General features: G+C 42.5%; 2 protein-coding genes across 6 annotated transcripts in view; one reads left to right on the forward strand and one right to left on the reverse strand.

The window, feature by feature from the left end:
* Positions 1–13151, forward strand: part of DOCK1 (dedicator of cytokinesis 1) — a 493779-nt gene that overhangs the window by 212191 nt on the left and 268437 nt on the right. The window lies entirely within an intron of this gene.
* The window catches only part of INSYN2A (inhibitory synaptic factor 2A), a 58586-nt gene that overhangs the window by 13798 nt on the left and 31637 nt on the right, over positions 1–13151 (reverse strand). For all 4 annotated transcript variants that reach the window (XM_038579108.1, XM_038579106.1, XM_038579109.1 and 1 more), the window contains one exon: positions 4171–4242. In XM_038579108.1, coding sequence (XP_038435036.1) covers positions 4171–4242 — 72 coding nt within the window. The remainder of the gene's footprint in view (positions 1–4170; positions 4243–13151) is intronic.

Genomic DNA, 13151 nt, shown 5'->3' on the forward strand with positions numbered 1-13151 from the left:
ATAGCAGCCATGATGGCCTCTTGTGTGCTCCCAGTTTCTGGGATAACCACTGTCTTTTGGGATCTAAAAATTTCTTTATTTTGAAACTCCTTTAACCTGTTCAGTCTGGAGGTTCGCGAGGCACCTCATGGGAAAGACCAAGAACAGTGGCTGAGATGGTGGTATGGGGACTGAGGTCTAGGATGCAGGCGCTGGTATCTGAGAGCTCGGGTGCCAGAGCCACACTTGGAACCCGCTGCAAGGACCCTGTCCTTGAGCTACCTCGGTGATGGGGCCCTCTCTCTACACAGTTGTGTGCAGGAACTGAAGGAGGATTTGCTTGCAAGTTTCCTTGGTGAGAAGAAATGGCCTTAATAAATCATAAAGCCTCTGAAATCTGTGCCCTCCCTTTGTCTCACTTCTCAGATATTATGGCTGCCCATGTGCACTGTTACCGGGTCCCCCGAACAGGTGATCTCTCCTGCATAAGGACTATGAGTTCTGAATGCTTTTCTACCAAAGAAACCTCTGTTCTTCATGAAGCATTTAGCATTTGAGGATTAAATCATAGGGCTGACCGGAAACTGAGAAGCCACCTAGCTGAATTCCTCCTTGATGTCCTTTCTCTTTTGACAAAAGGGAACCCTCCAATAGGGAAGTCATGTATCAACCATTGCCAGCCATCAGGGCAGTCTCGGAGAGATGCGAGTCTTCAAGGAGCCAGACCAGTATCCTTTTATCATTGTAGGTTACTCTTTGGTATTCAGACAGTATGACGGAAGCCCCCTTGGTGGCTGTCCTGAGTTAACTACAGAGAAATATGTGGTTCCCCCGTGACACAACTGATGCCCACACAGGCCATTGCTCCTGCTGAACAGGCTTCCTGTAGGTGACTTCCTGTAGGGTCGCCTACAAACCCTTTATTCTTATTCTGCTGCTGAATGCTCACCAAGAGGATCTTGTGTTTGGATCTGTTTAGGTCATTTGTGCCTATCACTGAAATGATATCATTTATTTGAATATTGCATAAATCAACGTCATAGGACATAAACCAACAACGTAGAACTTAGGCAAGAGAGAATTATTTCTGTGAGTTAGGTGCTTTGAACAGAGTAGGGTGTGACCAGATATCAAGTGTGAAAAAGGTACAGGCAGTCAGGATCTAGAAGTGTGAAATCAGATTCCCCCAGCAAGGTGGTTCATGGAAAATCCCTTGGAACTTGAGTGGGGTGCCCATATTCATAGAAAACATCTGGGTTGCCCTTCAAAAGCCTGGCATAACTTTAAATCAGCTAATTGTTAGATCTCAATCTATATGAGTCAGATTAAATTAATAGGTTAAGTGTGTGATGTCCCTTTTGACTGGCTTTTCAGTGAGTTGACTGGAAGTGAGCTCTCACCTGACTTACCATCCATGAAGCTCAGAAAACTTGGGTCCAGGGTCAATAACCAGCGTACCGAGTGTTACATTTTTTGTTGACCTGCAACCTTGTGTGAGTTAGTAACAGTTAAATTTTAGTGATTACTAATGTAAAGTGACTAAAAATTGGGAACGGAGCTTGATGAGCTGTGGTGTTCAACTTGGTAGTGATACTGAGATCCTTATTAATGGCTGGAAGTCTAGAGGCAGCGGGAGTCCAGCTGAGATGTTGTTCTTAAGCCCTTCTAGAATAACATCTGTTTGCAGCACAAGTTTGGGGGTTGGGGAGTTGGTGTTGCCATCACTCTGACAGGAGAGATTTTAAAATGCTTTCCTGAACAAGGGATCTCACATTCCAGTTTTTCTAGTACCACCTCTCCAGGGATGTTTGCCTCATTTAGAGAAGGGGCTGGTGGGGGGGGGGAGGGGGTGTGCCTGGCTCTGGAGGGTCCTCTGGGGCAGCTCCTGAAGATGCACACCAGCACTCTAGCAATCCCTGCAGTCGCAGATCTGACGACAAGGTCACTGTGAGGGGACGTGCATTGTCCTTGTTTTGCAAGAGGTAACCAAAATGATCACTGTGGCCCAGTCCCTCTCACTGGTGAGTCTTTGCTCAATTTGGGCAATTTCCTGTGGTTCTGAGACATTCACAGATCTTTCAGAAAGTGGGCCAGGAGCTGGTGTACTGGGGTTCGTGCAGAATGTTGGTTGAGCCAATTCTAAATTGCAAGCACTCAAAGCTAATTCCTGAAAAAGACAAATTTCTGTCCTTCACGGGCTTGTTAAATCACTTTTAATATCACTTTTAATGTAAGTTACTTCTGGATTTAGAGCTAAATTTACTTAAATTACTTCAGTTACACTGGAGAGTGCCCTAATAAATTCTTTTTTCAATCACCCACAAAATGTTAAATGGGTTTGTGCTCATCAAGCTCACTGTGAACCTTCTCTGAAAATCTTGGTGCACTTCTGCTCTGTTGCATTAAAAGGCTGGGTGAACCACGGCTCCCAGAGTAACAGAAGCTAAATAAATAGTGAGGGTATATGCCAGGCCCTTTACGGTCTTCACTTCTTTTCCTAATGACTTATATTAGCGAAGGGTTATCTTGAGTCAGAGTTACATCCCCTCACTGTTGATTCTTAGTTCTCTTCCACAATATGAATTTAGTGAAAATATTCCTACTAAGCAACTTCTCTGATAAGTAGATGTCTCTGAGGAGGTGATTTGCAATTTGTGGGAGTTCTTGACAAAACTTGCCTGGGCGCTTGCTTTTCACCTCTTCTTTGTTAAAGGTGGGAGGATAATCCAGCAGCTTGGTATGCTGGGCCGGGGCTCCTGCCGGGGTCCAGGCTGCCTGCGTACTGCCAGGAGGCGGTAGCAGCTGGCGTGTGCCTTTTACAGACCTTAACCTGGTGATGGTTCCAGCAGGGCGGGCTTTGTCAGTCTCAGAGGGATCAACAATTTGGACGGGATGAATTCCTGTGGTGGGGCTGTCCTGTGCTTTACAGGATGTTAGCAGCGCCTCTGGCCTCTACCTACTAGATGCCAGTGGCACCCCCCTAGTTGTGACAGCTAAAAACGTCTCTCTCCAGACCTTGTCAGATGTCCCCTGGAGGCTAAATTGCCCTTTGTTGAGAACTTCCACAGTAAGGAATGTGCTAGTGTGACACCTGGTGCTCATGTCTGCCTTGACCCAGAAGATGTCACCAAGTGACCCAACTCTGCTTTTAAACAGTCTAAGTCCCATCCTGGATGTTCTGCTGGGCTGGAGATGTGTGATGAGCCCAAGAATGTGTCAAGCTTTTTGCTACATTGAAGACATTTACACCCTCTCCCTGTCTCTACCTTGTTGATCAGAGAAAGGGGACTTTGAAGATCTTTTTAGAAGGTGTATTTTGTTGGGCATGGGTCGGGGGAGAGGAGCGATGGGAGGTCTTTTATACATTTCTAGATATAGAACTATGCAGTGAGAATTGTTTTTGATAATTGGGTAAGTCAACTGTAATTGTCCTTCAGCCTTAGGTTTTAAGCAGCGAACTAAATCATAGCATCTCTTAACTGCTCTCGTGTGGTTTTGTGAAAATTATATTTCCGAAAAGAAAACAGGCAGTCACCTCCCTGAAAGTTGTGACAATATCTGAAAATCCTAAATTTCCACAAGAAGCCCAATGTGGTTTTTCCCTATTGAAAGTTTGTGCTGAATTCTTGTTGATGCAAGCAATCTAAACAAACTTTAAATTAAAAAAAACAAAAACAAAAACGTGATGAACAACAGCTGTAGGGATTCTAGACTGGGGATTATGTCCCAAGGGATGCCAGTGCCACAGTCTTTGTGAGTTCCTAAGGAAATAAATTACACGTTTGGTCCAAGCAGCCTGGGTTCTTCCGTGGTATTCCTAGTGCATCCAGTGTGGTTTGCAGTCTTTGATCTATACCATCTGAAGGACTTAGCTTTCATAGCTTTGCTAGAACACACAGTACAGTGCTCATGGCTATCGATTCTGAGAAAACAAGCCATCAAACTTATACCGGTTTTTGAAACCACTAAGATGCATTTGCAAGATAAATGAGTTCAAGCTCTCCCTCATCCTGGGATCATACACCTGGGGTTGAGTATTTAGGAGTAGCTTAGAATTATGGTCAAGTAAAGCCCTTTACTTTGTGTCTGATATAATCATCCCAGCATGGCCCCCAATGATTCTTGCATCCGTGGGTAAACATCATTTGTCACTCATAATAGAAAAGTGGGAGGAGGAGAACGTTAACATACCTATAGATAATACATGCACTGTTCCTGCATGTGTCACAATTAGCTGTGTCTTGCCCAGTCCGATATGAAAGCCTACAAGATAAGAACAGGAGAGCATTACAAGTGGTGGCTGGTGGTCGCTGGCTGTTATAGAGCAGACACCTCACATCAGATGCTTTCCCAATGCCATTGCTTGTCATGGTGATGGAAACTGATTAATGTGTGTTTCCCATTTTGCTCCTGTCTGCATTTATCATACAAAACCAATGCAACGTCTACAGCTAAGATGATATTTAAAATAAATCCAGAATGTGAACGTAAGCTACTGGATGAAATAGATAATCTGATTTTGCTAAAAGAGAACTTGGGATGTTTCAGTGAAGCTCTATGTTTATGGTATTTTGAAGACACTTTGAGGGAAGACCAATGCCAGATATGTTGACTCCCTGGCTTAACTTTGCCCTACAACCTCTCACTGCAGGTGAGAGTACATGTCTGCAAACTTCAGTTCATGGGCTGAATCCTATCCCTCATTCTGACTTTGTCCCCCAAGAATGGATTTTACATTTTAAATGGTTGGGGAAAAAGGGAGAAAGGATAATAATATTTGGAAACTGTGTGTGTTAATGAAATTTAAATTACAGCGTCCTTAAATATTTTGAGAGTAAAAAATATAGTGAACATTTTTTTCATAAATATCTACACATGGTATCTTCCATTTTTGCTTCTTGGTTTCCAGATTCCAGATATTTATTCTCTGACTCTAGAAAGAAAACAATTTGCTCAGCCTTGTGGCAGAGAATCCTAGTGCTGCTGTCATGCCTTCCACTGACCTTGTCTGGCTCTATTATCTGTGAGATCTATCAGTCCTATGAGGCCACACAGGTTTGCTTTTTGGGGGGAGTGGGTGGCAAGGTTACTTTCTTCCTCCTTAAAAAATAACCTTAGAGTATTTTTTGGAGCATACTGTGGAAGGTTGAGTACCCTAAAACGTTTGACTATTTCTTGGCCCTCTTGCCTCAAGAAATTAGCATTAGAGGTGGTTTTATGCTCTTTCTTCTAACGACTTCAGCTGACCTTTCTTCCCTGATATTTTTAACAGCCAGGCATAGTTTTTCCGAATATTACTTTGTACCCAGGGGCAAACATGATAACCACAGTCTGTTAAATTTGTGGCAGAAGAAAAGCTTCCATCTGAATTGGCTTATGTACACTGAGGGGATAAATTTACATTTACATAGAATCACTCAACATAGTAATAGTGTGCACAGAAGGTTTTCCGTCAACATCAATAGTCAGTATTTTTATCACCTTCACTGTGTAAACTTTTCTGGTATGCATCATGGATTTCGAATTGAAAATAACTTTTGTTTTCCTCATTATATTTTGTTACATAAACATTTGACAAAAAGATTTCCCACTCAATGTCATGTTGTCTCTGTGAGCTTTGGTAAACTCAGGACTTGACCTTTGAATTCTGTGCATTTTACTTAATCAAGTGACCATATCCTGCCTTAAGGTGCTGCTGATCATCGCCTGTGACCTTAGTGTATTTGGGTGAGGATTGGAATCGTGGTGTGGCGGCTTGTGTGTTGATCTTTGTCCACTATCACTCTCTGCATTGGGCTCCTTTGGAAATGCACGTCTCGCATTTTACTCTTCCCTTGGCTTAGTCAGTAGAGAGGAACAGCCAAGAGCTTGTGCATCACAACCTCCCCTTTCTCTTCACTGGACATGGCCACTTTTTTCCTTAGACTTTTCCTCTTGTTGACAGACCCCCAAGAGTCTCATGTACCTTCCCACCTGGCTCCAGATTTGTCAGACCCATTCCAGGGTTCCCCTGTGTCATGACATCGACCATTTTCCATTCTTCCATGCCTTACATATGTACAAAGGGACTTTCTCCATTTGGCATATTCTCCCAAAGCTTGCCCTAAGCTCCTTTCTGACTGAGGTCATTTTTGTACAATATCATGCACAACATGTGAGCCCGTGTCTTAGCAGTGACTAGGCTGGTGCAAAACATGTTGTCACACTGTTAGGTTGGGTTGCAGATGAGGTAGTGTTTTGCTTTTGTGTTGCATGAGCATGTGCTAACCACCTACCAGGACAGCTGTTTATAGGTGCTAGTCACATTCCAAAGGTGAGGCTTTTAAAAGAAAGCAGGTAGCATCAGAGACATTTCTTAGCCCTTATCTGAGGGTCACTCTTTCTGGAGTCTGAGGAGAATATGAATTTCAAACTTGTAGAACCTTCCCGTCTTAGACCTCAGGACAGAGCTCTATTAAGCCTCATCAACACCAACACTCCTTACTTGCCCAATATCCTAGAGTTCCCAAGTGTCTCACATTAGAGCCTTGAGCCTTCAAATTAATTATGGTATCCTCATTTTAAAGAGAAGAATACAGTAACATTTCAGGGCCAGGATCTCATTATTCTTAGACCCCAGGCTTCTGATTCTCTGTGATGCCTGCCTTCTACCTTGGGATTCGTATTCGGCACTATGTATAATTGGCAGCTTGGGCTAGTCAATGAATCCAGCAATGACAGGACAAGGGCTTTAGGTACCAGAAATGCACAAGAGGACTTTCTTTACAGGACCTTGGCATTTTTCAGTTAGAAATTGCTTTTTAAAAGCATTTTCTGAAAAGACTCTATTCTAATCCCCATCTAAACACACACACACACACACATATTTTTTAACACTATTACAGTCAGTAAGTAAATAGCTATTAAGTGCCTATTAAGTGTTAGACATTATTTGGCTACCGAGGAGACATTTTTGAATAAGACACAGTCTTTGTCCTCACAAAGCTTGCAGTAGAGTGGCAGAGGCAGACAAGCAACACATAAACACATGGATGGATGCATTGGATGAATGGGATGGGCAGATGGATGAATTTTGATAACATTGTGTTAAGGAAGGGTTGTGGAGAGGTGGCTTTAGCTAGCAGACTGAGGACCCGGATTCTGAAGCATGACCTTGATGATAATAAAAGAAGTGAGTCATCTGAAGATCCAGGGTGGAGTGGTGCAAGCAGGAGGACCATCACATGTGAACATCTTGCAATGGGAATGATGTTGGCATGTTTGCATGACAGAAAAAAAGGCCGGCATGGCTAGAACAGATGTTGCATAACGGAGTTGCGGGAGATGAGATGAGATCATGTAAAATATGAAACTCTTTGGATATTATTTTAAATTTAATAAATTTAATCTGGAAAGCCATTCCAGAGTTTTTCTTACACTTGGATGAAAGAGTGGCGCGGAAATCACTTCTTGACTTAACTCTCCCCCGTGGCTCCAACATCACTTTCATTCAGTTCCCTTTCTCTTGCTTCTTTTATTTACAACTCAACCTAATTCACTTACTCAATCCTGAGATATAGTATGGTTTGACTGATGTTTATTGATAAGAGGCAATGAACATGAGACATCATACCTACTTTATATGGAGACATATTTGTGGTCACTGGTTTTTAGCTAATTTAAAAGAAAAACAAACATGTGGTCAGTCGTATTTCTACAGTGTCTGGGAAGTTTTAATTTCTCATTGCCATGAACTTTTCTTAGAGACCCCTCAGTATGTTTCTAAGATTTTTTTAAAAAAGATCTTTCTTTTGTTTAAAGGATCCAAGAGTTTGGTGTCCATAAAGGTGGCTTATAGAAATAGAGGTCAATGAGAAATTAATTTGCAGATAAAATTTAAAATGTTGCCCTTGGGTCATGTGGCTAAGTCACAGGCTGCCTCCAGCAGCTAATATCAATCAAGGTATACCTGCTAAAGTTTTATTAAGCATGAGGGTGTTTTCAGTAGAGGGCTTAAACTATGTAATCCATTGTGCTTATTGCTTTGATAATCCATCTAATTGTCCTTGGAGCTTTCAAGCTGTAGGGTTTGGCTTCACTGATAATTTTATGGTCACATTAATAATTGTGTTACAGCATCTGAATGAATGTGTTCTCTAAATATAGATGAAACAGATAAATTCTTTCTATAGGACAGGGAACACAAAGTGCTTATGGAATTTCCCTAATTTTTCCTTCTCACTTGGAAACAAGTCATAAAACCAATACTTGGAATGATTATCTTTCTAGATAGCCATTGCTGTGAAGAAGAGCAATCCAAAAACGTTGGGCTGCTGGAGCAGAGACTTCTCCAGTGACAGTAGGGCTAGAGATCTTTTGTGATTATAAGTTTGGAGAAGAGAGAGTTTACGTTATTGATGTAAAAGCTATGAGGAAGAATATCTTGACCAAAAATTGTGTTTTCTGTCTTGCAAGTTAATTTCTCTTTTTGTAAAGCTCTCTTTCCTTTTGAGGAGTTACACTGTATATAGGTTTATAATTCTATGCCTGTCACAATGCCCGGTACACTGAGTATTTGGTTAATATTAACGTGACCAAATAATAGAATCATTCTTTTGGTTCTCATATTGAAGTTCAGTAATAGACAAATCTAATGAAAAAATTCCAACCAAGTGCAAAAAGCAACCAAAAAGCATACATGTGAAAAGCTCTGGTCCCCACTTTTTTCCCAGCAGGAACTCCTTTGGACTCCAATAATTAGCATGCTCATTGTAAATAGGATTTTTAATACACTTATATTTGTAGCACTCACTATTGTCCATTGCAATTAGTTGCCATTTGTCAGTATTTTCTGTTATTAACCTGGAAAGAACACAGCAGTCAGCACCAAGGACAACGCCAAGCACCAAGCTGTCTTGGGTACTTGTTTTTCTCCTCTTCCCTTGATTCTCTTGCCTCCATCCCTCCAGAGCATAGTTCTAACCAAGGAATGAATTCCAGAACCTGGAACCTCTCCTCATTTGATACCTCTTTGACACTTATGGTCAGGGAGGGTTTTGCTGAAACCTAAAGGAGACTAGACATGAGTCATGAAATGAGTAGTGATGTAAAAAGCATGGACATGGAGGAGGACTTGCTCCAGATTTGCTAAAGCAGAGGGATGAGGACAAGTTTATTTTAAAATGTAGTTTTGGTAGAGTCCAGGTGTAGAGCCATTTCTACTTCTGCTTTGTGGATTTCTTTACAAGACCTTGCTCTACTTTCAAGAAAGCAAGATAAGCACCATTTACAGAAGATAGTGTGGATCTCTAGTTGGGGCACCTCCATTCAAACACAACACTGGGGCCTCCTTCCTGGAGTGGCCTTGAGTTCTCCAGGTTAACCCTGTATATGCAGTTCACCGGTTTCTCCAGCTATCTTAGGCTTCTGCAGTAACCTGCTCTAATTTTTAATTATCAGTTTCAAAAATTCCTGTGTATAAAAGTATACTTTTGTATGCCTATACAAAAAGGAGAAAAATGGTGACAAATTTGGGGGTTTGCAAGTCTTTGGTCATTTCTACTGATCAACAAAAGGTAACGGAATGTAGAATTGACAATGAGCAACAAAGGGGGTAAGGCACATGGCAGAGCCAGTGTGGCAGTTGTTATAACAATGCCATGGGGATGATGAAGGAAGGATGGCTGCTGGTGTCAGCCTGAGCTATGTCCTGGGATGCAGGGGCCCAAGAGCAGGGGTGGCCATGACAGGCAGCATCTGCTTTCTCGAGAATGCATCACAGGGAGATCTAAGATAGCAAGGCCCTAGGTGGTAGGAAAGGGTGCTGAGAAATGTCATAGAAAGGTCATGAAAGCTTTCTTCCTGGCCACATATCCAAGCTGCTCAGTGTCTCTGAGACCTTGAAGATAAAGCCTGAGAGGCAGGACAAACAACTCTGATCCTCCCCCCAACCCCTCCCCCAAATTAATTGTTTGGTTAAAAGGTCAGGAAAGGAAAGAAAAATGCCTCTCACTGTGCCTATTATCAGAAGCAAAGTCCAACAAAAGTCATAAGCACCTCAGAGAAGAAAGGCTGGCAAGTAGAAATTAATCCTCTGATTTAGTAGTAATTACTAGCACTGTATTATTGGATTGACTCACACCATGCTCTTCCTACTGCCACATCCCACAATGCGATTTTCTCCACAAGGTCTTAATTTCCCAATTGAAAATTTTTTCCCTTCATTCCTGGATGACCGTGAATGGGTTTTGACTTCAGAAGAGCATTCTCCTCTCAAGCAACGTCACAAGTGCATTAGCACGTGGCATGCTGTGGGCCTGTCCCCCAGAGCTCGGCATTGCCACACAGTATAGCTGACCCTGTTGCTAAACTGCTGGTCTCTTAAATGGCAAAGTGATTTTCAGCAAGTTCAGAATTTCTGGCATGCAAGCAGATGGTGTCTCAGGTGATGCTAAACTCAGGGCATGATCCTTTAATTGTGGTCTTCAAAACACGTACATTACAGAGGGTATTGGAATGGTCACTTTGAGTTAACTCAAAGGTATGTAATGGGCCCTTTGTTAGAGATGGCGGCTGCTTTAGAAAAAAATGGCACGATCTCTATTCTCAGTGATAATTTTATGCACTTGTTTAATTTATTCTTATTCCGATCTCTCTTGTTCTTTTGGCTTTCTCACTGGGTGCCAAGAAGTGTTTTTTCTATCACATTCTAGCCCAGGTTTGTGCTCCAGCTGTCCCTTCTTGATAACTGAGCCATCACTTATGTCAGCATCTTAAAGGGCTTTTTCACTTAATAGTCTCAAAGTGACTGTAATTAGAAGCATAAAGTGATACCACAACTATTGTTGGGAGAAACTAAACTTCAAAAAAATAGTCAAAGGCAGCTGTTTTCAGTGACCCCCTATGATGTTTTAAGACCACCCCTGGCAGGGGTTTTGGCTCATTCCTAAGGCTGAATTGTCACTAGGAATTTGCCAGATCATGCCCTGGAAGTGCAGTTGCTTCCTATGTTAGCTGTTCCATACTGAGAGTGAAACTAGACTTTTCCCATATAGATCCATATAATCTCAACTATATCTGTGTTTTGCATCTAAGCTATTAAATGCCAGGATCTGGGGAACGTCCTGTTTAAGTTTGTTAAAAGAATGTGAAGTCAGGGGCACTTGGGTGACTCAGTCCATTGGGCAGCTGCCTTTGGCTTGGGTCGTGATCCCAGGGTCCTGGGATCAAGCCCCACACCAGGCTCCCTGCACAGTGAGAAGTCTGGTTCTCCCTCCTTCTCTTCCTCTGCCTCATCCTGCTTGTGCGCTAGTGTGTGCTCTTTTGTGGATAAATAAAATCTTTTAAAAAAGTCGATTTTCCCAACAAACTCCCAAGATCATCTGTTGATCAGTAAAAGGCAGTGCTGGCTTTCCCTGGCAGTAGTATGACTGTTTCCTCTTCCCCAGAAGCTGAGACGAGCCGTCTGTTAGCCAGAGGCCAGCTTCCTATGTTAGGCTGTGTCCATCAGTGGCCTGGGATCCCCAGCTGACTAAGCATTTTGTGTCTTTTAGAAAGTGAGGTGGTGTTTTAAAGAACACAAAATAAGTGACCACAACTCTTTGTGGCACCCCCATTTCCTCCTGCCATAGGGGGTGTCTAAGAGGGCTGACTGGTTGGAAGCCTTCTTAGTTTCTATAGGAACAGCACAGTCATCTGCACCCAGGTGCCTTTGGGCAGGTCCTAGTACCCTTCCTCTACCACAACGTCTCCCATTTGGTATTATCTTGGTACGCTTCATAGTCTCCTTTGTTTGCCCGGCTTGCAACGTGCACAAGAGTCATGGGAGAGGTGGCCATAAAAGTTTCCACCATGAATGGAAGAGCAAATAACAAAATTAATTGGGAAGGTAACTTTGCTTCAGTAGATCTATGAGGGTTGGATTGATCTCAGTCCTGGTGAAATTTAGCAGCTCTTACCTCATTTAAATAAAACTCAGACTCCTGTCCACGTTTTCTATTCTGTATCTTGAATATGGTATAACCGCTGAGTTATTTGTGTTTTAAGAATTTTAACCAGCAAATATTTGTTAATTATATAACCCTGGTTTCTCTCTTTTCCTGTTCTTATGCCAAATAGGACATTAGTAGGTATTGGTTTTAGTATTAGTTCAGGTAATAAGGCCAAACGCCTTCACTCCTGCTTTCCTCTCTTCACCTAGAACTTCTTTTTGGAGAAAAGAGGTCTCGTTGATGAAGAACATCAAACTCTTCTTTTCCACACATACTCATGTGATCCTTCTGAAAAGAATGTGTATGTTCCAAACATCCTTTGTGTAAAAAATAGAGTTGTCCTGGCTGACTCCCCAAGGGTGATCTATTTTTTGGGTTCCATATTAGAATAGAGGAGGGATATCCTATTACCAACATGATGGTTAGATTTTGTAGCACTCTCTAGTTGAGTTGCAGTACAGCTGAAAAAACCTGGAGGGCTAGCCTGGGAACCCCAACACCATGTATAAGTTAGGCTAGCTGGGAATTATGTTGTGGTCCAACAGATTCCTTAGATACGATGTTTTATAGCACAACCCATTTGGAGGTTAAAGTAGTTCTTTCTTCTTCCCATTTGTCTTAACCTTAACTAACTTTTTTCCTACCGGAGGGTAAAGTTCTCAAAGTTGTTCATAGCCTGTTCTCCCAGAGCCAGGAATTGAGATGTTGATCCTTGAAGAATTAGCTCCACATGCAAGCCCCATGGCATCTTACAAAACACATCCAGTAACCTAATCCTGGTTATTTCCACCTTGTGTTCTAGTTAGGAGACCTCTATTTAGGATTTGGCTGTGGATTAGCCCAAACAACTAGCTGGCCTTCAGCATGCTTGCATTTCATGGTTCGTGGAGTGCTTCCTCGGCGTCAGCTTGGTGCTTGGCCTCTTCCTGGGGAGCAGTTGCTTGGGTGAATAAATCACAGTCCTTGCCTTCAAGGCACTAAAAATCTAGAGGACATATGTCTCCAGTATGAAAGAGCTGCTTCTGCGCGGACTGAGTAGAGCTGTAGAACTTTGAAGAGTTGTGCTACTTCTCGGGACAGTTTCTACACTCATTCAAATGTACATGCTTGCTCTGGCCCAGATGCTCTGTTCCCTCGTGGGCAGCTCAGCGTATCTTCTGGCAGATTCCCAGTACCTGTTTGGGTGCTTACAACCTTGTGACC

This window comes from Canis lupus, chromosome 28 (assembly GCF_011100685.1).
Source record: "Canis lupus familiaris isolate Mischka breed German Shepherd chromosome 28, alternate assembly UU_Cfam_GSD_1.0, whole genome shotgun sequence".
NCBI lineage: Eukaryota > Metazoa > Chordata > Mammalia > Carnivora > Canidae > Canis > Canis lupus.